We start from the raw sequence: 27,148 nt of genomic DNA on the forward strand, positions 1-27,148 counted from the left end.
GTCTATTCTACTGGGTACTTGTGCTATATTCACTGGGTTAAATATGATTCCAATACTAAAACAAAGACACTAAAATACAATATTCATTGACTAAAACTAGACTAAAATGTCATCAGTTCTTGTTGACTAAATCTAGACTAATATAGTCATGAATTATTTTGACTAAAAGACTAACACACATTTAGCTGAATGAAAATTCCTTACACTAAAATGAGTCTGGATGTAACAGAGTAATAAAAACTAAAATCACAGCTTGACACAAAAACTAGACTAAAATTAAAACTAAGACAGGCTGACAAAAACAACTATACATACTATGCCATAGTATTACCATATTACCGGCTAAATGACCCTTTTTTGTGAAGACGTCTCCTAGGTGTAGCTGTCATTTCGAGGCACACCTGGAGGTATTCCATTTGAAGGAGCTCATGTAGTGCAAATTCAATGACTATGAGCTCACGTAGGTAGGAGGGATATTTGAATAAAGAAATCTCAAAGACAGAAAAGCACAAACCAAATTGGCAATTTCATGATTCAACCATGCAGTGCTGACAAAGTTTAATTTAATGACAAATTAATGAGATGATGACTGTGAAAATTTCTAATAATATTTGAAAGCTATGACCGGAGAATGAGCTCCTCACCACCATTTCCACTGTAAAATATAATATAATATAATATAATATAATATAATATAATATAATATAATATAATATAATATAATATAATATAATATAATAAGACAAAATAATGCTCAGACTTTTAGTCAACTCACTAAAATGATTCTGGACATGACTAAGACTAACGAAGACTAAGATGACAGCTGTGTGTGTGTGTGTGTGTGTGTGTGTGTGTGTGTGTGTGTGTGTGTGTAATTTTTTTATGCGTTTACAGTAAAAGATCCACCAGATGTGGATAAGATAGCTAAGAGGCTGAGGACTGTTATTAAAGAGCTTTTCACCATATGCTCCACACTAGATTCGACTTTTTTAACAAAAATGATGTTGGCAGCGGGTTCCACATGAAAAAAAAAAATCCCAACATGGATAAATCTACTCACATTCAGCTTTAGCGAGCAGAAGTAGGTTGATGAAAAGAAGGCCCCTCCTGATAGGTGAGGTCATGTGACCTGCAGCCAGCAGCATCCTCATGGTGTTAAACACTTTTGCCACTCAGAGCACTCACACCCTGAAACACAAGGGATAAATGCTGTGATCACACCAAAACAGACATAAAAAAATCCATATTTGTACAGTTTGTTTGTACGGCACATTTTTTCAAACATAATTCAGCGTACACACATACTATGCCACCGTATGAGACTTCTTTTACTTCTTTAGTTGTTGTGACAAATAAAACTATATTAGACTTTAGAGGACTTTAAAAAGCAGCCTCGTCTGCTGCACCCCAAATCTACAGCGCAGACGTCTCTCCCTGAAAACCTTGATTAGATGGTGTGTGCATGTGTGTGTGTGATGATAGCCTCATACATTATTTAGCACCGCACTCTGCAACACACCCATTTAATTACAGACGACAAGGTAGCATCAGCAGCAACACAGGACACTACAGAATACACACAGTCAGTACCATGTGATCTGTGTGTGGGTGTGTGTGTGTGTGATGGAAAGGAAGTGAGATAGGGAGAGGGCTTCCAGATTAGCCAGACAAGATGTCGTGGTTGTCTCTCTGATTCTAGTTGACATAACAGATTTAAGTATTTAATATCAAAGCTATGGGGGAGTACAGACATTACAAAGCATGGCTTAAGGCACCACTCTGTGTGTGTGTGTGTGTGTGTGTGTGTGTGTGTGTGTGTGTGTGTGTGCATGTGAGAGAGAGAGAGAGAGAGAGAGGTGGTGTTTTGGACAGAGAAGGGCAGAAATGATCTAATTTATGCAGATAGTCCCACAGTTACAAAAACACCCACAGCATAGTGTGCCGCTTAATGTCTTAGTTGGTGCGACACGCTAAAAGACCGGAATGAAAAAGATGAGAAGAGCGTATGACATTGTGGCGGTGTATGCTCGTGTAATATAAGACAGGAAGGTGTGTTGCAGACACACACGCGCACAAGCGCGCACACACACACATGCCACGCGTTTCCTCTCTCCCGTGTCAGCCAGACAGCTTGATTGAGTTCCAGGAAAGATGTGGATTACAGAGGAGTGAGAGGGATGTAATCACCACAAACACACACACACACACACACATAACCACACATCAGCTTTAGGACGACAAGTAACCATGGAGCTGCTCTGTCCTCAAAAGGCCTGGAAAACTATTTATTTAGCTGAATATAAGGGTGGAGCATTCAAGTGTCTTGTTACACGGAGCAAGTACCCCATTAATAATACACACGTTACACGTGTTAAGTTTAAGTTTGACCCCGATGGAGAAATTACGCCGGGCCGGTTTAAATCAATAAATAAAAATCAGTCAGGACGTCTGCCCACGCCGCCATTCAACTGGTCACACTTCATGCTATCTGTGCTGCGGACATCTTGAAACCGCGAGTGTTGATACTGTAATTACAGTCTAGTTAGTAAAATGAACACTGGTGAATACATGACATGCTAGTGCGTTAATGGTGAAATTAAAATGTATTATTATTATTATTTTATTATTATTATTCTATTTGCCTCGTCACAGACGTTCGTTTCGAAATGTTCCTTCGTTCCCAGTGTTCCGTGCTTTTACTGCAGTATCTTTGCCCTTCCTTGTCATGTGGCGATTATCTGTACTGTCAGTATAAGTGTAAAAAATGAAGCTTCAGACGAGGGGAGAGCGCTCGTCTGCCTTCGTGATTCTGAGGGACGTGGATCAGAACATGTGACCCTCAAATGCAGAAACGTGACGCCTGCAGGTCACAGATCAGAAACGTCAAAAGGTCATTACTGCGAATCTATTCAGCACATCTACTGATCTATGCAATCTCGTTCCTGTCAGTTCAAGTGTCAGTTCGGAGTCGCACATCGATTCACACGCGGGCGCGCACACACGGAGCCACACGCTAAAAAGTCACACTCGCAGGCGCACTTTTTTCCCGCCGTGTTGACAGCGTGTCTGTTAATAATTAAATGCATTTGAAAGTGTTTTCAGCAGAGCAGCGAGCAGGCCGGTAAGTGCTGTTTCCCTGTTTCCTCCTCAAATCAACTGCGTGTGTGTGTGTGTGTGTGTGTGTGTGTGTGTGTGTGAGTGTGTGTTGAGGTATCTGCAATCATGGTCTCCTCCTCATTTTAGGAATGGCGCATTAAATGCGGATGCTTTACATGGGCCGTCACCGGTGAGGATGTAGTATTGAGAGTCGCCATGGAAACTCAGCCTACAAAAGCGCCACAGCTGTCACGACGAATCAGATCAGCCGAGGGGATGCCGCCTCATCTGCTCCGCAGCTTATTGTCTTTTCCTTGTTGCCTTCCTCTAATTTCACTTATTTATTTGATTTGTCAAGCTGGGGACTCCCTCACTCTGTCAGCAGAAATGTGAACTGTCGACACGTGTGGTTTCCTCCACGCATCGCATCCATTAATGATGACGGGAGATCGTGTGGAATTAGAGGCTTCTGCTTGGGAAATGGCTAAGAGAAAAAGTGCACACACACAAACAGCCAGGAGTGTCCACCGCTCGTTACCTAAACCCACACCCACAGGCGAGTGAGGGTCACGGGAAGGGCAGGAGTGACCCCTGGACGGGGCACCAGTTACAGGCTGATCTCACAACCCCCAAACACACACACACACACACACACACACACACAGCCAGCGGTGTTCCTGACCCGCATGTCTCGTGCCCACAGGAGAGCCATATAAACCCTTTTAAAAGGCAGCAGCACAAGTCCCTCCGGATCTATAAAAAAAAAAAGCCAAAAGCCTCAATCATAAATACAACGCAAAATAATAATCCCACCTATACTTATTATACTACAACTATATGCTGATGGGGTGGTAGTAGCCTAGTGGGAACCAGACGACCACAAAGGCACAGGTTCAAACACCACTTGCTAGCATTGTGTTCCTGAGCAAGACACTTGTCTCCAGGGGGACTGTCCCAGTAACTACTGATTGTAAGTGGCTCCGGATGAGGGCGTCTGACGAATGCTGTACATGTAAATGTAAGTTGATTGTGGCTTAGTTAGAAACGGACTGTATGTAGCTCATATCCGCTCTCATTTCTAGATTCTATTTATTTGTTTTATTTTAACAGCAAAGCATTGGACACTGCGCTATCATCTTACAAGTGTCCAGTGTCAGCGGAAATTGTCCTTCATGCTCATATGAGCAGAAAATTATCTTTAAAAAAAAAACAACTATAAATGTCTGGGAGGATTTTGTGAAACAGTGATCAAGGCTGCATTTTCTCACAATATGATATTTAATTTGAATCATCATTTATTTAAAAGAAAGAAAATAAAGAAAATGCATATGGCACCACGTAAACCAGGGCTAACCACACAGAATCAGAGACAGATTCACAAAGCCAAAAGTGGGACATCTGCTTACTATCATCCGCTCAATGACCTCAGAAACACTGTTAAAAGGTAACACTGGCTAAACTTCAAAATATTGAAGTAATCTGTCATACCTGATATTTTAACATTTCCATAATGTGAATAAAGTAAAAAAGGCAGCTTAGTTTAAAAGTGCTAATATTTACTAATAAATAATAATATTTTAACTACTGTAATGAGAAAAAGTAAACACTCGAAAAAAAAACCTGCTATCAGTAGCATTGTAGTAAAGTAAAAAAAAAAAAAAATACTCATAAGCATAAATTAGACAGCTTAGGTTAAAAGAGCAAACTAATATTTAACTACTGTAATGAGAAAAATTACTGTGCATCCATACACAGATTTTTTTCTATGTATCCATAAATAAAAAAATAATATTTTAGCATTGACGTAATCTAAATAAAGCAATAAAGCTGTTACCTATTTATTTACATCAAGTCACTGCTAAATTATTAGGTGTGACAGATTTCTTACATTTTTTAAGTGTATTTTTAATTTTTTAAATGTATTATTCCAAGTGCCAATTTGGTCGACTCCAAACACAACATGCCTCACACCATACACTGCTAGAGACATCCTTAAAACCAACCAGAACCTGTCCAGCCAAGGACTGCATCGGACCTCTGAAAGTGTCCTGAAATATCTGGCACCAGGATTTTACCAGCAGGTCCTTTAAGCATTTGTGATGCAGGCCTCTGTGGATTGGACTTGTTTTCTTCCAGCACATCAAGCAAGCTCAGTCAGACTGAAATCTGGGGAATCTGGAGGTCAGGTTAACACCTTCAACGGTTTGTCATGCTCCTCAAACCATCCCTGATTAATCTTTGCAGTGTATGCTGTTCACGAGAGGCTACTGTCATTGGGACATACTGTTTCCATGAAGGTGATCTGGAATAAAATGTAAATACCAGGTTCATGCAAGAATGACCATGTTGGTAATTCATCAGCTGTCCTTCCTTGGACCCCTTTTTAATGGTAGACTGGCAGGTCACTTCATATTGGGAACCCCCCACAAGACCTGGTGCTTTGGAGAAAGTCCAAGCCAGCTTCGCACACACCCACTTCACCTATCACTACGTACACAACGTTATATGAAAAAACTACATGAGCTTGAACTTCAGTGAAGAAACTGTGCTGAACAAGGTGAGTTTTGGTCGAACTCACATGTGACACAGCTGTGATAAATTCACCAAATCGGAGCCATGTGTCAAACTGTCAAAGCAGCTTTTACTAGGTAGCCAAGTGAGCATCAATTATAGCCTTTCAACTTAACACCAAATGACAGGACTGGGTCAGTGTGGACAAATATCATGGAAAATCACCTTTTGCCGGATAAAAAAAAAAAAAAAGAAAAACAGCCGGGAAAAAAATAAAACCCGCTTCCAACCCCTAAGGCTACAGTGTGTCAATGTGCACTGGAATGTAGAGGAAATCTGTCGTCTTCAACAAATGATGTTATCATTTAATTAAAAAAATCTAATATTGGTGATGAAAAAAGATTGGAGATTTGGGTCCAATTCCAGTTCCCAGACTAATTTGCAATTTGCAGATGTGTAAGGATGACAGTACGTTAGTAAACACACCACCCACAGAACTACACACTGTCATCAATGGGTATGGAGCAGTTGTCAGTGCCAAGGAATCGCCGTCTCTCCGGAATGCACGCCCAACCAGCGGCAGCGCGCCACGGCAACACAGCATTTTACTGGGCGGCTTCCAGAGGTACAAAGAACACACACACACACACACACACACACACACACACACACACACTGAAGAGACCTTCAAAATCCCCCATGGCACGGTTTTCTAATTTGAATATGAACAAACAGTCGTATGGCAGCAAAAACAAGACAGCCGCTTATGAGTGAACGTAAACTCGCATGTTTCAAGGCACTTCATATGATCAAATTATTGAGTCATAAATTGATGGAATACTTCAGGGATATGTCCTGCAGGAAAATTTATGACATATTTATTTATAAAACAATGTACCGAGCGTTGTTCTCTTTCAAAAGGGGGACGTCTATAGCACATCAGGTGCCTTTATTGATTGCATAATAATTTCCCCTGCTGTCACCATGTCATTTCCTGTTCGCCTGGGATACGACCACAACTGTGGACGACAGCGATAATCTTTCAGCTGTCCTCATATACACTAAAGTGTCCTCAGCACATCCCTGTGTGTTGGAACCAGATGTCCTCACAACTACATTCAATTACAGTGAAGATTAGGACACGAAATAAGGCTATGAGAAATCATGACCATTGTCGTCACACTGAGGCCAAGCATGTGCGCGTGTGTGTGTGTGTGTGTGTGTGTGTGTGTGTGCAGAATCAGATCAGTATGGGAAAAGGAATCTGAAATCCTTCTGTGATAAATGATGGTGACATGATGGCAAAAACATTATTATTATTCTGACTGAGTGTGGCTGAAATTGATATTTATGTTCCTATTTGCATAAAACGCATATTGAGGCATATTGAGAGCTTTTGGAAATCCAGCTCTCTAGCCAAAAACGGGCCGATCAGTTTATAGTTTACAGATTAAAATCAGGACATAAAGTCAGATCACAAAGTCAACAAGCCCTGCAGTAAAGTGAAATGTAGCTTTTCATACAAGTACAATTCATTTCAATCACCTTGATTTACCCACTCAGTCGCATTTTAGTCAGGAAATGCACTTCTTGGACTTTGCGTGCTCAATATGTGTCCATGAAGCATAATTAAAAAAAACATATATTTTATTTCAGCCTTTACACATGTAATGTGATTTCATTCAGGAGCACCGGTCCTCATATTCCATAATTATTCTAAGAGGCACGTAAACTGATAACACAGGGTGTTAGTGGACAGTCAGGTCCCCCTTATTATTTAACATTAGTTCGAGTTCCCCTGGCCTGTCTATGGTCCTGCAGTGGCTAGAAATGGCGATGGGTGTAAAGAGAGTGGCAGCTAAGCCGGTCGGATCTGGAATTTGTCCCTTTATGTCGTCATCATGAGAAAGGTTACCTCCCGTTTCTCATGCTTTTTATGCCCAGAGAATTCCCCACCCCTCCCTTTAAAAAAGGTAGCACCGCCAACCGTCATGACCCTAAAATGTGGTTGCCTGGTTATTGGACGTTTCTGCGAATGTCCTTGCACTTCTATTGGCCGCGCTCCTCCTCGTCCCGCCTCTCTCCACCTCATTAGCATTTAAAGCTACAGACACTGAAACGGCCTCTCACCGGAAATCTCACCGTGGGACTGGCTCGGAGTGCCTGTAATTCTGCACCACGGCTGAAGACTCCACATACAGTATTAGGGGACCAATAAGACCGACATAAAAGCAAACACAAAAATCGAAACCTCCACATTTTCCAGAGCATCCCGCCGAGACGCAGATGGCATAGGTAACCCTAAGGCACAAAGACGCTTCATCCACATCATGGGCACAGTCACATTTCCTGAAGGTCTGGGTCCTGCATGTGTCCAACCGTCTGATTCATGAGACTGAACTAATTAGATAGCCGCCCGTGTTTAAGCTAATTAGGCAAATCCAAGCTAATTATTTGGGCTCGGTGGAAATACAGGGCACGCCGGGCCGCCCGCCTTCTCTGTCCTGGGCCACATGATTGGCCGGTAATGATATAGACGTCCCGCGCAGATGGAGCCAAATGACAGGATCTCCAGCACTCGCACGCATGCCGCTATGTGCCGTGGTACCGATGGGGGGGAGGACAGCACCGATTCGGGATGTTAACCCTGTTATTCTCTCTGATGTCTCCTCCGGTGGGACGGCACGGGCCTATGAATGGGGACGCATTTACATGAAGCCGCATTGGTAGGTGCGGGCGGCGCGGCCCCATGCGGCGTTGGTTAGCGTCGGTGAGACAGTGCATTACTTATGCATGCACACTGAAGTGTTATGGCGCTGTGGCTGTTATATAAGGCCCTCTCCTCCATCAATTCCGAATGGCGAACGGGCCCTTCACACACGCAAAAGTGCCTCTGGAGCCGCCTCTTACGCGCCGCTCGCAGGTAATGCCCGGGCTGTCTTTGTTGCGCATTTTCAGCGTAGCGGCCGTCTCGCGCAGTTAATGAAACCCTAATGTGAGAATAAACTGCTGCGTTCCCGCAGCAGATGGTCTGTGATGATGGTCGGTGATCATCGGCGTCACGTTACTCGTGGGAAGCAGGTAGGTCGGCCTGCAGCCCGCCCAGCGATGAGACCGCGAGGCGCGTTGTTAGAGGGGCGCCAGCCTCGTAAGAGGCGCTACGCTCTAGAAACGCCGAGAGGCGGACGTCCTCAGCGCCCTGGACCGGTCTGGCACAACAAAGCTCACCGGCAACGCTCAAGCGGTTGAGAGCTGCCGAGAACGGAAATGAGATTCTCCAACAATAGGTCGCAGCGAACCATATTGCGAACAGTGCGAACATTCTGCTCTCAACCATCGGAACGTATTAATCCGCAATCCAGTTAACGCGTTCCATCCTGGCGGCGTACAGGTCACATACGTGGGCGTAGCCATGCAAATCACGTACAATTAGGATTTCCTTGCGATCAGCAAAACGGCCCAAAACAAAGACTGACAAAGCAAAATAGGTGCATGCGTCTTCTTTTACAGTAATGAAATCTGAATCTATATTTTGGTGGAAGGATGATAACGTGTCCTGAGAGAGCAAGACAGAGAGAGACGTAAACCTGCTTGATCTGAATTTTTAATACAGCAGCATATGCCACCAGACCCTTCCTGTGACAGACGGAAAGAAGGGGGGGGGACGATAAAGTGCGCGTCTACTTCAAATTCATGCGTTTGGAATGAAGCGGCTCATCAGATGGAGAATGAAATTGCAAAAGCACTCGATTCCAGACGAATACCACAGATAACCACTCTGTTTGGTGTTATACTTTATTTACCAGACCACTGGTACACACACACACACACACACACACATATACACATTCCCACACCAGAAATTTAATCTTTAAGGGATAAGAAAACGGAGACGGAGAGGAGAGGGGAGGAAAAGCGCGAGAGAGAGAGAGAGAGAGAGGGCGAGGGTAGGCTATAGAAAAGAATGTAGAAAAGCATCTGTGTGGATGTGTGTTTAAGAGGTGGGTCTGACATAAAACAGCACTCTGCACTCCCACACACACACACACACACATCATAACCACACCGTCTCCACATCTCAGAGTTAACACATCTCTGACCTCTGCTCTATTGTCAGTCAATACTGGTGTACACACACACACACACACACGCTCGAACAGACATCAAATTGAATCATGTGCACGTGTGAATCCTCTGCCAAAGTCGGAGTGAAGTCGGTTCGCTTTTAATGAGGGCTGTCTAATGGTCCCCTTAATCGCCCCCTCCCCGCTGATCCCCAATCAGCTCTGCTTATTACCTGATTATGAATTTAAAAAAAGCCCCACGCACGTCCACGCAGGCCTTTCTGTGGCACCTGTACTGCGCTACCTGCTCACCTTCCATTTTACATCCTCTCAGGGTGCCACACGGCGAAGAAAGGGGACAGGCGGCGACACGCCGGGGACAGGCGCGACGCCAGACGCTCGGCGCTTTGTCGGGAGCCGCCGACCCGGAGACGGATATTTTCCGAGGTGCCGCGGGAGGGTAAAAAAAACGCGACGCGACGCGACCGAGAGAAGGAGCGTTTTTTTTTTTTTTTTTTACCTCGTCAGCATCGCGGCCGGCGTCCTCCGCTCCTGCCGTGTCCGCGTCGTCGCCCCGTTACATCCGCAGCGCTCCCGGGATTAATCTCCCGCCGCTCCACGCGCCGATAATCTGCGTGCGCGCGCCCGCGCGACGGAGGGGGCGAGGGGGGGGGAGAGAGAGAGAGAGAGAGAGAGAGAGAGAGAGAGGGAGAGATGGGGTCTCCCGGGGGGGCGAGGACGCTGAAAGCCTCGTGTTTTCTATGAAACGCGATCGACCCACGGGGCGCTGCTCTCACCCACCGCGGAGACGGAGCGAGAGAAGGGGAGAAGACGGCGGACAAGTTGACAAGTCTCCTCCTCCCCGTCCCTCCCTCCATCCCTCCATCCCTCCAGTCTCCCCTCTCTCCTGTCCTGCCTAAAAGTACGATTTCTGGTGAGCTGAAATGCTGAAGATGAAGTCAGATGAAGTCAGAAGGCTGCTGGAATGCACGCCAGAGAAATTATATCTTTTTTGCAAATAACTGAACAACACTCGCTTGTACGCCATTTACCAGACGCCCTTATCCGGAGCGGCCTGCAACCGTCCCCCTGGAGACACTCGGGGTTAAGTGTCTCGCTCAGGGACACAATGCGGGGTTTGAACCTGTGACTTTGTGGTCGTCTGGTTCAAGCATGTTAGCCGCTGGACCATTATCTGCTCGCACCTGGTTTTTGAAGAAGCGAATCGCAGCTACGCCCTAGTCTACTGTGAATTATTATAAGCAGGTTTAGGCAGCTACGTATTCAGTGATGCATTCTACATAATGCATGAAGGAAGTAATGTAATCAGAAAATATATATATATAAATATATTTTAGAATACATATATTTGCGTGGCATTTGTCATACAGCTGGGTTTATTTATTTGCCATACTCCTCAGTGGCGAATGTCAATTACATTTTCATATGAATAAATATATCAACATGAACATTATTTATTATCGACTCCTCCACATCCACCTCTGCGTTTGAGAGTGAAAACCAGATTTTTTTAACATTTTTTTTAGATTTCATATTTTGTATTTCAAGGTCTCCTAAAGTCAGACCTTGAAGGCTGAGTCACAAATGTAAAAATTTTCTAATGGATTTTCAGCCTAGTAACTGAGTCAAGCCAAAATGCATAATGTAGAGCTGAAAAGGGGAAAAATGGCTTAAATGACTGTGAAATAATAATTAATCTGGCTGTAATTACACGGTACAAATTGCCTCTCTGAAAGAGTCTCTCACCTTTATGGTGCCTACGCTGCCACTACAGGTCCTCATTACCATTATGACCCTGTTACATGGATTCTCTATAAAGAAATACTCCATTCCCTGCCAGGGGGAAAATGCATGTGTGTCAATATTTTAACACTAGGGCATGAACTGATGGAATGGAATAATAAAAAAAAAACATTAGTATGGCTCTGGCAAGGCGTAGGTAATGTTTACCCCATTGACGGCTAAATTGTGGACACTCTTTTCTTTTCAATCAGTCTGTCTGTCTGCAGCTGTCTACATCAATAAGACTAAACCGCTTGGTTCTAAGGGTGTGCATCTATATAAGATAAATAAGTGCCGATTAAGATTGTAGTGCCAAAATAAAGAGATTAGTTACAAGCAGTGTGGCCCAAAGGTCTATGTCAGGGATTTACTTAGAGTTAGGGCAGGATTTGCAAACTACCTTTCAATTAAAAGGATTTGTGTAACACTTAATCACTGAGCTTTTTCTTAGTGCTGATTGGACAGCCTCCTGTGTCCGAAATAGAAAAAGCTGCCTACACGAGCAGGATTCTGAGGTTATACACCAATCAGCCGCCACATTAACAGCATTTCTATCCGAGTCAGCGTGATGTTTTTTTCAACAGATTGTGCAACAGTAGGGATCAGGTAAGACACACCAGCCTTTGCCACCAATCCACATCAATTCATGCCACTGGCTTACCGGTTGTTGGTCCTTCGACCACTTAGAGAGGTATTAACCACTGCGTAGTAGTAAAATCCTGCATATCATATTTCTAAATCTTGCAGATTTTTCCAGCTTACATATAATCGAGAAATGACTGTTATAACAAGTCATGACAAGATTGTCACAGTGTGGTTGTAATGTGGTTTTAATGGCTTATCTGTGTGTTTGAATCCAATGTTTTCTTGTAAATGCAGATGTACTATACTACATCTGCATTTGTTGTGCATACTATAGATGTACAACTATAGCTGAAATGTCACTGTCCAAATGCAAAACATCCCTTATCAAAAGAAAGAATCCAATTACATGAAGCCGCTGAGGCTCTTTATTACCATCAATTATATCAAATAATAGCGCTGGGTGGAAAATGTAAAACAGAACAATACAAGTAGAAAAAAGAACAAATTACAGCAAACTGCATGGCAAAAATACATATATAAAGTAAATAAAGTATAACACACAAAAGGTTTAAATAAGGAACCTAAAGGGAACTCAATCGATTCTACATGGAAATTAAGCAAAGTACAGTCCCCCGTGGGTAACAAGAAATTGGTAAATTGCTTATGAAGTGTACAATGCCATGTTACTAGTGTATCAACGAAAATTTATGTTGACGAGATGGAAATGAGACAAAACATAAAGGCTGGACATATAACGATAACTATAACGAAATAAATCATGTAATATTGTTGATGAATAAAAATTTGACTACATTTTGGTTTACAAAATATACACTATATTAAAATGTCTCTTCATTTTCATTGACGAAAACAAGATGAGACATTATTTCCTCTCGTGCAATCACGTTATTATTATGCAGTGTTTCTGTTTCCTGTGTATCCCATTTCCCATTCACACATTATTTAGATTTCAGATATATGGTGGTGGATAAGCTGATGGCTGGGAGAAAAAAATGAAGCGAATTTCTTGGAAAAGAAAACAGAATGTGTGGTCGAGGAAAAAAATGGTTGAAATGTGACCACTGGAATAGATGTAGTGTATTCTATAAGGTAACTACAATACAAAACAAGATAATCTTGTTTTAATTGTGAAACGAAAGACTGACTGAAAGACTACTGTATTGACTGGGTTAAATAGAATTGCATTACTAAAAAAAGAGACTGAAATACAATTTTCACTGACGAAATGTGGACTAAAACAGTCATGGATAATTCTGACCAAAATCCATGCCACACTAATATGTAACAAAGGCCAAGATCGCCAGTGGCATTAATGTCATGTAATGCAAAGTAATGCTTGGTCATTCCTAAAAGGCCCTTCAATCATCAAACACCTCCTACGGAATAAACCAATCACATTGGCCAGCGATGGCTGAGATTGACTACAGCCTGGATCTTGAATCTGCAATAAGAACTGTACTTCACAGGGCTGCTTAACCCACACAGTCTTAAAGACGCTCAAACGTGGCATAGCTGCCAGCTGTGTTTTTTTTATTCCTGCATTATCAGGCACTCCAGCCAGACTGGATCGGAAGTGACTCATGCTGTGGTGCACATATCTTCAGATCCTTTGAACAGTGTAGCTGATTACTCAGTCAGTCACTGACATTCATCCTTCTTCATTACTCTAAGCTGTCTTCCTTATTTCCCCTCATTCCTTACTAACAAAACGATGGGCCACTATAGACACATACGTGCCTGTTTTTAAAAATCTTTTTAAAAAATTACGATTGATGTTGAAAGTGTTAGAAACCCAACATGGCAATTTTGTGCAATGACCTGACGCTGCTAATGTCCAGTCAAGGGGGAATTTGTGCATGTGTACCTGCTAGAACAAACAGCCAGAACTGGGCCATGGCATAAAAATTTCAACAGATTTGGTAAATTAAAAAAAAGAGCCATGTTAGAATAACCAGGCCTGAACCGTTGAGTTCAGACTTAACTTTAGAGCAAACCGTTACACTTACAAATACTCAGATTAGTCTCTGGGAAGTAACAAGAAACATTTTATTTTTAAGATTTTAAAGATTGTCCCTTGCATAGTTATTGCAGTGAAATGCATCCTAAACCACTCTGTTTTGACTGTTCATAGTTAAAGTAATAGTTATAAAAATGAAATAAAATAAAAGAAGAACAAGGCTAGTAAAAAACGTCAAAAGTTCATGTTCAAGGAGGGCACAGACATCACTGGGTAGTGGCTATGGATTCTGCTAATGTATATTGCGCACAGATTGTGCACTGACTAGCGTAACAGTAACCGATTGCAGTCGACAACGGTGAACATTCAGATGGTCGGGGGGTGAGGAGTGCAGTGTGGTGGCATGTCCTGGTTCAGCATGCTTATGGCCTGAGGATGAAAACCCCTCCTGAGGGGTTTTGTGTTTTGTCCTTCTTAATTTTGATGGCCTGGGTCCTACATGTCTTGATGTAAATGGCCTACAGATATGGAAGAGGTGACCTCAGCCTCTATAGGGCTTTACCATCCTGGACACAGCTGTTCCAAACCATGAAGTGAGGATCTGTGTTAGGATGCTCTCCACAGCGCCTGTGTAGAAAGTCTTTAGGGTGTCTGGGGACACCCTGCACTTCCTCATCAGTCTCAGGAGGCACAGGCGCTGTCCTGACCTTTTGGTCTGAACCTGGATGTGTTCAGGTATACATCTCAGGTCCTCTGAGATGTATAACCCTAACCCAGGTACTTGAACTTGTTCAACCTCTCCACACGAGTCCCACTGACGTAGTCCCGTTGCCCTCTCCAGCTGAAACCCACCACCAGCTCCTTGATCTTGTTGACCTTCAGCTGGAGGTGGTTTTCCTAACACCAGGATGCAAGGTTCTCTACCTCTTCCATGGAGGCCACCTCATTGTTGTTTAAGATTAACCCCATCACCACCGTATTGGAGCAGCGAGTGGCCACAGTGTCATGGGTGTGGAGGGAGTGCAGCAGAGGACTGAGCATGCGCCCTTGTGGAGCTTCTGTGTTGAGGGTGATGCTGATGGAGATACAGTCTCCAAATCTCAGATATGGTCTGTGGTCTGCCGGTGAAGAAGTTCAATACCCGAACACACAATCGGCTGCCGGGCCCTAAATCCTTCATCTTAGTAAACAGACTGCTGCGAACTATAGTGTTAAATGCTGAACTGAATCCTCCAAAAGTTCAGTTCAGATCGATCAAAGTCAAGCTTGCTGAAGCTCCAAATTAGTCCTCAAATAAAGAATCATCTACTGCACAGCAAACAGGAAATTTAAAAAGACCCGGAGAGGGAGGACATTAATAACCTGTTTACTGGTGTATGTGCAGTAGACTTAATATTTGCATCCAGGCTGCCTTGAAAGTGATTACTAATTGAGAATTTTCTGGGGAGACTTCAGTCTGAGCAGAATCCTGATGGATTAAGTTCAAGTCAAATATTTGGCACTTCCTGAAGTGCGTAACAAAGCGCTTCCTCACATTTAGCTTTAGATCCCTTAGGAAGCATCAACTGTTCTACTTTATGAGTGCTAATATAGGTTACCTGCTCCTAGAATCAGGTATAAGGGTGGTAGTAGCCTAGTGGGTAACACACTCGCCTATGAACCAGAAGACCCGGGTTCGAATCCCACTTACTACCGTTGTGTCCCTGAGCAAGACACTTAACCCTAAGTTGCTCCAGGGGGACTGTCCCTGTAAATACTGATTGTAAGTCGCTCTGGATAAGGGCGTCTGATAAATGCTGTAAATGTAAATGTAAATGTATAAGTTTATTTCTTAGGAAGAAGCGCCGATAATACTACTTAGAAAATATTGATAAAGCAATATATTGCAATATTTTACATGGTGATATTGTATCGATACAGGAACATCAAATAACAAATTTATTCCAAAATGTTAATTTGAGTTATTAATATAATGTGATCCACATTACACAGTACACGGCATCTTGTATGTACATTTTCAGTGAACTGTAGAATACTGCAATATGTTATCATTATGTAATCCTATCATGTCCCATGTATCATGATACGTATCTTATCATGAGATCTTTGCCAATACACACCCCGTTTTAATACTAATTGGGGGAATATTGCCCAATCATCCTTGCAAATGGTTTCTATTTCTGCAAGATTCTGTCTTGCATGCACTGCTCTTATGTGATGTTTTCAATAATATTTAGATCAGGGGAATCTATGGGCTACGGAAAAAGCTTCATATTGCACCTTATGGGGTATTCCATTGTAGATGTGCCAGTTTATGTGAATTTATGTGAATCCCTTTATGTTTTGATGTTCATTTGCAAACTTCAGACACTGAATTTAGTGGCTATGACACAGAAAAGGTTTGCTTCTGCTGAGTCTACTGTGAAGGTCATATTTCTTCAGGTGCAGCTAAATCTTTCTTCAGAGTCAGCTGAATTTTCCAGAAGGACTAAAGCTTTTATTTGCCATTCTATCAGTCCAATTAGCGGTCTTTTCAGAAAGTTTTCCTGCTCTCCCAGACCTCATCTCAACCTCCATCGTTCAGGTGAAGTCCCATTTCTAAATACCAATTCAAACCAGGGAAGCAGCTACCTGAAAGCCCTGAAAGTGCATCACATGGCTTTTTCTAGCAATGAATATAAACCTTGGTTTACTGGTTACTGGGATGGCCAGATTTTGCATGGAGTTCCTGGCCTGTGCCAGAAGTCAGACTCTTCCTCTCTCACCATGACGTTGGTACATGAATCCACGAAGCAGATTACATGCTTCGGCTGCATGGAAATTTCAATAAAGAGGAAAGTGCCCTTTTTCTGTGGAAAGGCAGAGCTACTACCAATCATCAACTCTTTGAACACAAATCTGCACACAGCTACACACCAACTCAGCATCCACCACCCACTCCCACACACCCACCCACGTTTAGTACTCAAAGCCTACCCAGCGCTCTGACCCCCCATCCCCCTCTCTCTAATGGTTGTAATCCGCCCTGTAATCTTCTGTGTTTTCCATGGGTTTAGACTTTTTTGTGTATTTGTGTGTATGTATGTGTGTGTGTGCAAGAGAGAGAAAGAGAGAGAGAGATCGGGAGGGGTTTTAGCCACAGCAGATCCCATATATTTCCCACAAATTGCAGAGTGCCCTGAATACAGAAACCTACACACAACTACATACACACAGTCCAGCTCTCCATTCGTGTCCACAGCTGTAACCGTCTCAGTGCTAAAGCCAGAAAAGGACACACTGCATAGCTGAACAATTGTCACCGTGTATTAATAATACATCACAAAAAGAAACTTTATTTACAGCACCTCCTAAATGAAATATTTAACACACACCCAGGACCCAACACACACAAACATTCGGCCCTGTCATCTCACAGAGGGACCTTTCATTTCAACCAGCTGGCGTATGCAGGTGTGCTGAGAGAGATTCTGTGTGTGTGTGTGTGTGTGTGTGTGTGTGTGTGTGTGTGTGTGTGTGTGTGTGTGTGTGTGAAAGAGAGCAAGGGTGCAGAGGAAGCCAGAGAAACAGCAATACATGGAACATTAAGAACTATAAAATCATGTATATGTGTGTGTGTGTCTCAGTATGTTTATATATATTTTCTTCAATACGGAGTTTATGCATTTCTCACCAAATATGATTTCACAATTTAAGCCAGCTTCAAGCTACATGCTGTGGCCTGAAGCCACTTTTTAAAACGTCAGTCTTAATAAGATGGGCAAAATTATTAACTATATTTGTCTTACTGTATTGAGTTAGATACAGATTTATTTTCATTTTACTGTGCTCATGAGTCAGTCAGAGCCAGTAAGAGTGAAGAGTGCATTGAAACGGTTCCATCTACTGGACACTGTCTGTAATAACACAATCGCAATAGTACTTGATAAGAAAAAGGCAAGCAAGACAACAACTGGGAAGAAACCCATGAAAGAAGCATGTACAACAGGACTGTAGACTGACAGAAGTTAGTGGGACCTTGAGGGGGCTGGGATTGACGTAGAAATGTTGAGAAAGTTAAGGAACCCTATGAACTCAGATTCTATTTTTGGCTCATGACGTGATGGAGCTGTTCTCTAAGTGGAGGAGGAAGTGCACTGAGGCATATGTGTGTGTGTATATGTATGTGTGTGTGTGTGTGTATGTGTGTGTGTGTGAAATGAGTTTAAATTATGCAGCAGTGTATGCTCTAAAAAACAGAGTAGGTGGAGAACAGAAGAGCGGGAGAGGCGGAGAGACGCAGAAGGAGGAGAGAAGGTGAGGGAGAGGAGGGGAGGAAGTCATGCTTCAACTGGGCTCTTATGGGACAGACGTTGTGTTAAAGATTCATTCTCTGTGCGGCATGTCGGCGAGGGTGTGTTTCTGTGCTGCGCAATGAGCTCTCCAACCGCTGAGGGTCCTCTGACATGGACTTCAGCTTTTAGTTGAGTGTCCTAGAACTGCCAGCCCTCCATCACTGCTGTGACCTCGGCAGGGTCTCCAATGTGCAATTGGAGATGTGTGTGTGTGTGTGTGAAGTGTTATGCAGCATTTGGCCTTATGAGATTTGAACTTTTAGCTGTTCACAAGATGTAGGGCTTTAGCCATGATTCCTAGTTTCACAATCAAGGCAATAATCAACCTAACCACCCTCATTGTCTTCATCAGTATTCAAATTGTCCTCACTTACCAATGTTAGGTAGTCTTCTGTCTCTGCTGCTTCATCCTGGAGGAATGAGAGATTTAAACTCCGCGGGATTCTCCTGGAAATAAAAAAACAAACCAGGAAGAAAAGAAGATGAGAGATAAATCCAATTGAAAGCCTGAAGAGGCCAGTAGAGCTACAGTAAAGCCTCCCGTGCTGCCACATGCTGCTAGCTGCTGAAGTCACAAAATAATTTTCACTGAAAACTGATGAAAGCAGTCGATGCATTCTGACTGAAAATGCACATCTCTAAGAGGATATTAACTATGTTTTGTTCTCTTTTTTTTACATCCAGTTTGCAGATGAGTGTGTGATTGTGATACGGGGGCTGTGAACTGATGCACAGTTACTTATAATAGGCATTCTGCCAGACATTAACTGATCCATTTTACAGGATTTGCAACATTCTGACTGATTAGAATTCTAAACACAAAGAAAATTTACTTCCCTTTCCTTTTCAAACCGCCAACAATGCCTAAATACCTGGGGCATTATTCATCAAAATGTGCCACACTCAAATCACACAGATTTACAAATGCACAAAATATTAAAATGGCCTCAAAATATACATTCCCTACTTCAAAATCTATTGCCATGCATACACAGCCTCTAGTGGCTGAAGTTATGCACTACAACATAATGAACACAGATCCCTAGATATACAGATCCCTCACACTCATACCTCCGCAAAAAAAAATCCTGCTGAAAGTAGTCCATTCCATCGGGGGATATCATTACAATGGAGGTTTTAAAATTGTTCCTCCACGGTTCAGGTGCTCATACGACCTCTGTAGGTCTGTGCACTGTGCTTTCTGACACCTTACTGTCATGACCAGCTTCAGCAACTGTGCGTCTGTGGGATTAGGTAATTTGAGCTAGACTTCGCTTCCCACATACATGGGCTTTTTTTCTACACACTACACACGGCATAGGAGAATAAAGCAAGACGTAGCAATGTATCTACTTGCTGTCCTTTATATCCTGCCCCACCGGTTCTATTGCCACGAGATAATCCGTGAAATTGTCTTCAACTATCAGAGGTTAATGATGTGCCTGACCGGTGTAATGTTCTATGTTCAGAAGTAGACATCAAACACTATTCGCACCTAATGTAAGAAAAAATATTCCTTCTCTACATTGTAGGAACATTTAATTGTGTATGTGGTTTTTTTCTCACCATTTTGACTAGTCAGGATAAGTGTTTAGAGTAAAGCAATGTCTAGGATTTAAAAAAAATAAACACACACACACACACACACACACTACTGAGTGACATTAGTTCTAGGCAACGATCACAATTTTTAATCATGATTAATCGCATGAGCAACATTCAGAAATACATTTTTAGCAATGAGACATTGTACAACAATTTATAATGCACAAATTGCCAGTGTAGAAAAATGAACTAAAAATAAAACACAATTGGTTAAAATAAAATAAAAAGGCAATAAAATATGTACCAAATTGTCCAAAAAAAAATTTCCACTCATACATATGCCTTATTGCACTTGTTCCTTTTCCAGTGTTAAATTAGACAGTTCCTGTCGGCTGTAGATGTTGTCAGCTCGACAAGATATAGGAAAAACAAGTAGTAATACTAGCACACACATGCACACTAGACACCGAAGCGAAGAGCACCGAGACGCTGGGTCCATACGCTCTGCTATTTCCGTTCCATTTCCATTCCATTTCCGGAATGCCAGTTCATGTCACGTAATGACACCCATCCCAAGCCAGTACTGATCAATATACTGCCCCTTCAAGGTTTATATGTACGTGTATTCTGAGCCAGACTTTCCAAATAAAAAAAAATATAAAAACCTGCATTAATGTCCAATAAAATAATTACTTAAATAACGTTAATTATTAAATTAAATTTACAATTATTAATTAAATTAAATAAACACAATAATAACACATAAACTTGCCCGGCACTAATACACACACATTCTCTACTGTCAACATTCCATTGTAGTTTTAAAATATTCCATTTACACAAATTCAAACATTGAATTATCATGGCTTCATTCAAATGCAACTGCCTTTTTGGTGTATAAAGCTGTTTTAAAAGTACCATTTACTACAAATAATTTTAGAGATGGAGATAGAAGCTTTTTTCAATAGAGTTTGTAAAGGTGTCTATATTCAGTTTTTCTACAAATACAGGTGTGATGTCCTGATGAACGATCCTCTCAAATCTTGAACTAAATGTCTACATTAAATTGTAGCATAGCACTGATAGCATAGTGTTATATACATTATATGACGGTTAGCAACCCTGCACAATGTCATTAAAGCTCATCATTACGGAAAAGAGTGTAAACGTACATCTGCGCCACTAGTCTGTGCTGCTTAGACATAAAGCTTCTCTTGCAACCTGACCTAGTTCTGTACTCAACTGAACTGATGACATCATCATCTGAACAAAAGAACTGTGTGAGTAAAAAAAAAAAAAAAACACTAGTCTTTTATTAAGATATTTGTAACATTTTTGTCACAGCTGTCGGCACTCCGCCCAGCCAGCAGAGGGAGCGCTGTCGTCCCTGGGGACGTCGTCGACCCGAAATAGGAAGGAGCAGAGGTCAACAACCCAAAACTGGGCCCTCTGAGCATATGCCTGATAATATTAATAAACTCTGATTTTCATACTGCAAGCATACCACAGGAAACCTATTTGTCGGCAACCGTCAAACAATGCAATTTAACCTTCTTGTTGATTTTCCTGATAAAAAAAAAAAGGCCAGACAATGTTTTTACTTCTTTATTTAAATTATCCCTTGAATTTCTTCAGTGCATTTACTGTATTAATAAAAGATTGCGATTCAGATTGTATTTGTACTGTCATACTGTCATTAAAAGATATGACATGCAGTGAAATGCATTTGCAGTGATTAACCATAAAATTAAGGTACAGAAAAAATAATAATAATAATTCTGCTTTGTGTACAGTACATTTTGGAAATTGCATTAGATTGTTGTGATTGTACTGTTCATATGCATAATTTACTTATACTTAGAAGTAAAGAGAAAAGTAAACGCATCAAAAATGATAACTGTTTATAGCATTTTCACGTCAGAGGGGTTTAAATGTTAATTTTATACTCAGATAATATAAAAAATAAGTTCTTTTTACATTTTAACATAATTGATGCCTTAGTAACATTATTTATGCCTTAATTTACATTTACATTGATAGTAAATATTTGGGGCAGTGGTAGTCTAGCGGTTAAGGTAGCGGCCCCGTAATCCGAAGGTTGCCGGTTTGACTCCCGATCCGCCACAGTGTCACTGAGGTGCCATTCTCGCAAAGCACCATGCCAACACACTGCTCATGGCTGCCCAATGCTCACCAAGGGTGATTGTTAAAAGTTTTGTTGTGCCACCGTGTGCTGTGCTGCAGTGTATCACAATGACAATCACTTCACTTTCATCTGATCTTCATACCTGTATAGCTAGACTTTAATCAAAAACTGCTGTTACTACACTATTTCTCATAAACAGAGGGTTTTACCCGGCAAAACAGCATACAGACACAAACAATGACCCGGGGGAAGACTAGACACAGTATGATTACTTAAATACAAGCAACAATAGGTGAATACAACACCCATCAACAGCAAAAAATTCCAGACTGGCACATGGATCCAGAGTATCAGCTAAATTCACCATTTCACCATAAACCTTAATAAAGTGGAAAAAAAAATTAAAACCTAAGGTACAGTGAGGAGAATAACCATTAGTAAAAATTTCTGTGTGTATTTGTTGTGTGTATTTAGTCTAGTGTGTCTTTAATCATCTCTTGAAGATCAGAAGGTACTTCTGATAAATTTGGTTCCACCACTGAGGATCCAGAACTGAAAACAATCTGAGAGGAGGATTAATCTGAGAAGTCTGGGAGGACAAGATGTTACCTGCTGTTAAATCAGTCCAAAAAGAAAGGAAGGAGCAGGTCCATTCATTGTCTTGAAGACAAGATAGTGTTTTGAACTTAGCATGTGCTTCTTGAGGAAGCATTCAGTATCAACTGAAGAGGCCATACAGTTTTCAGCAGAAGCCAAGCCATGGTGTAAAGGAGGTATCTGCATGAACAGGTAGCACTGTCAACATGAGTGGACAATAACATATCTTTGTCTACTGGCACTCCAATATTTCTTGCTTTCTTTGAAGGAACAATAAACATCAGCCAGGCAGATTTAGATCCAGGAAAACTTATCAGGAAGGAATGAAAGTATGAGTCTCGGCTGCATCACAATGGTAGGACAATTCAGGTGAACCTTTGACATCTCTGAGTGATCTAGTGTATAAGGATAAAAGGAGGGGTCCAAGGACAGAGCCTTATGGATCTCCAGTAGACAATCTTTGTGAGGCAGACTGGGATCCTTGCCATGCCATCTGGTATGTTCATCGTGCAAATAAGATGCAAACCAGGCTGAATCTGATATCCCAAGGTAGAGAGTGTAGTCATAAGAATCCACTGGTTGGATGTGTCAAAGGCTGCAGGAATGTCCAAGAAAGACAAGAAAGACAAATATCTTGATGACCATTTTGAAGATAAAAATGAATGAGCTGGTGATAAGCATCTTGTTCCAGGATGTTGGAAAGAAATAGTAGAAGAGATACCAGTCTGTAGTTGTTGGCATCTGATTAGTAAAGTCATGGCCAGATGGCCTTAATAATAGTGGCATTAAAGTACCAATAATTGAAAGTTTGTACAGTAAATACATAAACATATAAATAAAAGAGCCCATAGGAGAAAATTTTGCAAAATCATTATTTTTCTTTTGCACAGTAATACATTTGTATTTATTACTATAAATTGTATACTGTCACCAAAAATAATGCAAAGTTGCCCTTTAGTAAACTAACAGAAAAAGTAGATTTTGTGCCCTTTTTCATCGGAGAAACATGTTTTCATATTCGCCCACCAACCACAGTTTAGTGATAAAGCACTAAGCCTCTCGTATTCGGCCTGGATGATGTAAATTGCTTATCTGTTGGACTCCGCTTAAGTGGTTTTGGATAAGGTGGGCTCCAGAGTAGCACACATTTACTGTCAGTCACACACTCTCTGACAAAGATACACACACATCAAACATACAGATGACTTCTGCAGTACACCTCAAAGGCAAAGATGACTCACGTCCTGCCGTCGCCAATGAGAACCAGCAAACGTTGGGGCTACATATAGTACGTGGGATACAAACGATGGGCATTTTGCACATGGTGACCTACACATAAATACAGACAGACAAGTAGACAGAGATTGATTGTCTTTCATGCAATGACCTACAGGCATAGTGGCCTTGAAATATAAAGATATGCATTGGCAAACCAATAGCCTAATTACTGCATCTGACATTACTCACCAGTGGCCTAGTTTAAAAAGTAGCAGTGCATGGTGGCATAGAGCTTGAGAGGAAAACTAAAACTCCTCTGGGTTAAGTTTTTATTAATGAGTATGTATGCAGCCTAGATTATCTGGACTACATACGGTTCTTCGCTGTGTGTGTGTGTGTGTGTGTGTGTGTATTTGTGAGAGGGTTTGTGCTTGTGATTTTGAGACTATTTGTGATTTTTGCAGGCCTCTGTGTTTGTGTGTGCATCAGATAAAATTGCACATTCACAAAGGTCTGTGGACTTGTGCTTTGTGTCACTGTGAATACTCAAATTCCTTTTTCCAAAAAACACAAATTCCAGGCTCAAATTTTAATTTTAATTTTTTCCAATCTTTGACATCCAAGTTTTATATACTTTACTTATTGTGTCTGTACATGAACATTTAAATCTTTCCCAACAGCATTCTGGCAGGGAGGGTATTATTTCATAATTTAGACTCAAATCCACTGGAACAGTCTGATACTTTTGCTGCTACAGCCACAGGAATATCACTCTCTATCAGTACACAGCACACAGATGATAGCCAAACAGCCTGTTCATTTTCTTCCACTAACCTTTGTGCCAGTCCATATTTCATGATTTGTGTTGAGACAGATGTACAAGTTAGGGCACAGATGAATCTAGAAACAGAGGGCGCCAGTGCATATAGCTATCTGCATGAATAGACACCCCACATCGAGACCAGAATAAAGTTGCAATTCAAGTTGATATTTAAATTTCAGCCAAATGTTAATGGTATGATCGCGCATCATGTTTATTTTCCCTCACCATAAAACAAGGGTAAAGGACTACCAAGCTGCAGTTATCTTTCCTGAACAGTTCTGTGCAAATGATGCATATTTGAGAAAAGTAACCCTGTCCTGGAGGGCAGCAGCCCTTTACAGCTTAGTTCTATTCTTGTTACACAACCCTTGATTCAGTTCAGGAACTGGGTGCTGATTAGTAGCTAAATCGGGTCTGTTAAAGGACAATGAACATTTAGAACGAGTACTTCCCAGGGATAGTTGGAGACAAAAATTCCATTTTAAACTTAAAACACAATCCCCTAAAACATAAATTAACCAACAACAACAACAAAAAAAAACATGTTAACAAATATTGTTTAGAACGTAACACTTGCTTGTCCTACGGCAGGGTCAGTCAGCATTTCTATGACCACCTTAAAAGCTCCTTAAAAATGAGAAGCTGCCCAGCAGCCGTGATGGAAAGTCTGAATAATGTACGGTCCTTCAGATCTTACCAATGTGACCCATTTTCATCCCGAACTCTCCTCTGCTGACCCATATTCTATGGAGAGACAGACATTTTGGAGTCATCTTCACTTTCCTTCAGATGATCCCAAAGCATTGGGCTCATGTGAGAAGCACTGGTGGGCCTATTAGTGAAACCTGTGATTCCTTTGCACAGGAAACTAGAACTAGAGCATTTTAATGACTAACCAGCTAAGACTGAACACCACTACCATCCTGCAGGAATCTGGCATGTGTGAATGATGAATAAGCTGTCAACAGTGACACAACCCTCGATAATCTTCAACCAGCCACACCGAGCGTACACAAGCAGCATATTCATTAACAAAACTAAAACCAATCACAACAATAAGCTTTGTAATTTTAATCTTTATGTATTCTGGTCTTTGACGATGCTAAAATGAGTGTGTCAGTTTACATGCATTAGATAAATCAAAACACTTTACAGTGTCAGTACTGGTGTAGATTTATACAACTCATCAATGGTGTGTTTGACTAAGGGACCATGAGCTCTCCAACCTTCTGATCCCTTTGAAATATTGGAGTCGTGTCGTGAAGTCATCATTCATTTACCCCGCTTGGTTCTAATGAAACCAGCCACCGTAATCAAATAAATTCCCTGATTATGCTGGACATTCGTGCATGGTACACATTTTATTGTTAGGGACATTTTGTTAGATAGATTTTAATGGGTTAAGTGCAGTCACGGGTAAAAGTTTTTTTTTCTTTCATAATTTCTCCAAGAAAATCTAGTGCTGTGTGATATAGCATAAAATTCATATTGCGATTTAAATTTAACCATAGATGGTAGACTGTATATATTGCAGTATATAATTTGTCTTTCCACAGGAGACGTCAGGATGACACCTCCGCAGAGTCAACCCGCAGAAAGCAGCAGGACCAGACAACATTCCTGGTCAGGTGCTACGGGAGTGTGCTGACCAGCTTGCAGCCATCTTCACAGATATCTTCAACACTTCAGCCATGGTTCCTACCTGCCTCAAAATCACCAACATCATCCCAGTGCCTAAGAAGTCAACGGTGTCCTTCCTCGATGATTACCGGCCCACAGCACTCACACCCATCATTATGAAGTGTTTTGAGAGGCTGGTTCGGAGGTGCATGAAGACCCAACTTCCACAGAATCTGTACCAACTTCAGTTCTCCTACCGACCAAACCGCTCTACAGAAGATGCAATCTCGTCTGCCCTTCACACAACCCTCTCCCACCTCGACAAAAAGACACTTACACCAGAATGCTGTTTATCGACTTCAGCTCAGCATTCAATACTGTCATCCATCAGAAGACTGTAATGAAGTTGGACCTGCTGGGAATAAGTTCTCCACTCTGCAGTTCTCCACTCTTGGACTTCCTAACAGACAGGATTCAGTCTGTGTCTATAGGACATAACACCTCCAAGGTCCTCAGACTGAGCACAGGTTCCCCACAGGGATGCTGCTCAGCCCACTGCTGTTCACTCTGCTGACACACGACTGTGCTGCACAGTACAGCTCGAACCCCATCATCAAGTTCGCAGATAACACAACAGTAGTGGGGCTCATCACCAACAACGATGAGTCTGCCTAAAGAGAGGAGATAAAACATCTGGTGGATTGTGCCAGAGCAACAACCTGATTCTCAATGTCACCAAGACCAAAGAGATGGTTGTCAACTTCAGGAAGAAACCGACTGTCCCCACCCCACTGCACACTGATGGATCTGCTGTTGAGATCTTCAGCA

The 27,148-nt window shown here is 41.8% G+C and overlaps 1 protein-coding gene across 17 annotated transcripts in view; it reads right to left on the reverse strand.

Annotated features, from left to right (window-relative positions):
* LOC114788656 (receptor-type tyrosine-protein phosphatase delta-like) overlaps nt 1–27,148 on the reverse strand; it is an 86,419-nt gene that overhangs the window by 39,318 nt on the left and 19,953 nt on the right. For 13 of the 17 annotated variants that reach the window (XM_028977438.1, XM_028977442.1, XM_028977445.1 and 10 more), the window contains exons 4-5: nt 18,746–18,818; nt 1,061–1,188 (exon numbers count right to left, since the gene is read on the reverse strand). In XM_028977438.1, the coding sequence (XP_028833271.1) occupies nt 1,061–1,151 (91 nt within the window). In that variant the 5' untranslated portion in view covers nt 1,152–1,188; nt 18,746–18,818. Of the gene's footprint in view, nt 1–1,060; nt 1,189–10,191; nt 10,462–18,745; nt 18,819–27,148 lie in introns of those variants that run through there. The other 4 variants (XM_028977453.1, XM_028977440.1, XM_028977454.1 and 1 more) reach the window with 4 other exon arrangements.

The sequence above is a fragment of the Denticeps clupeoides genome, chromosome 4, assembly GCF_900700375.1.
Source record: "Denticeps clupeoides chromosome 4, fDenClu1.1, whole genome shotgun sequence".
In the NCBI taxonomy this organism is placed as follows: Eukaryota; Metazoa; Chordata; class Actinopteri; order Clupeiformes; family Denticipitidae; genus Denticeps; species Denticeps clupeoides.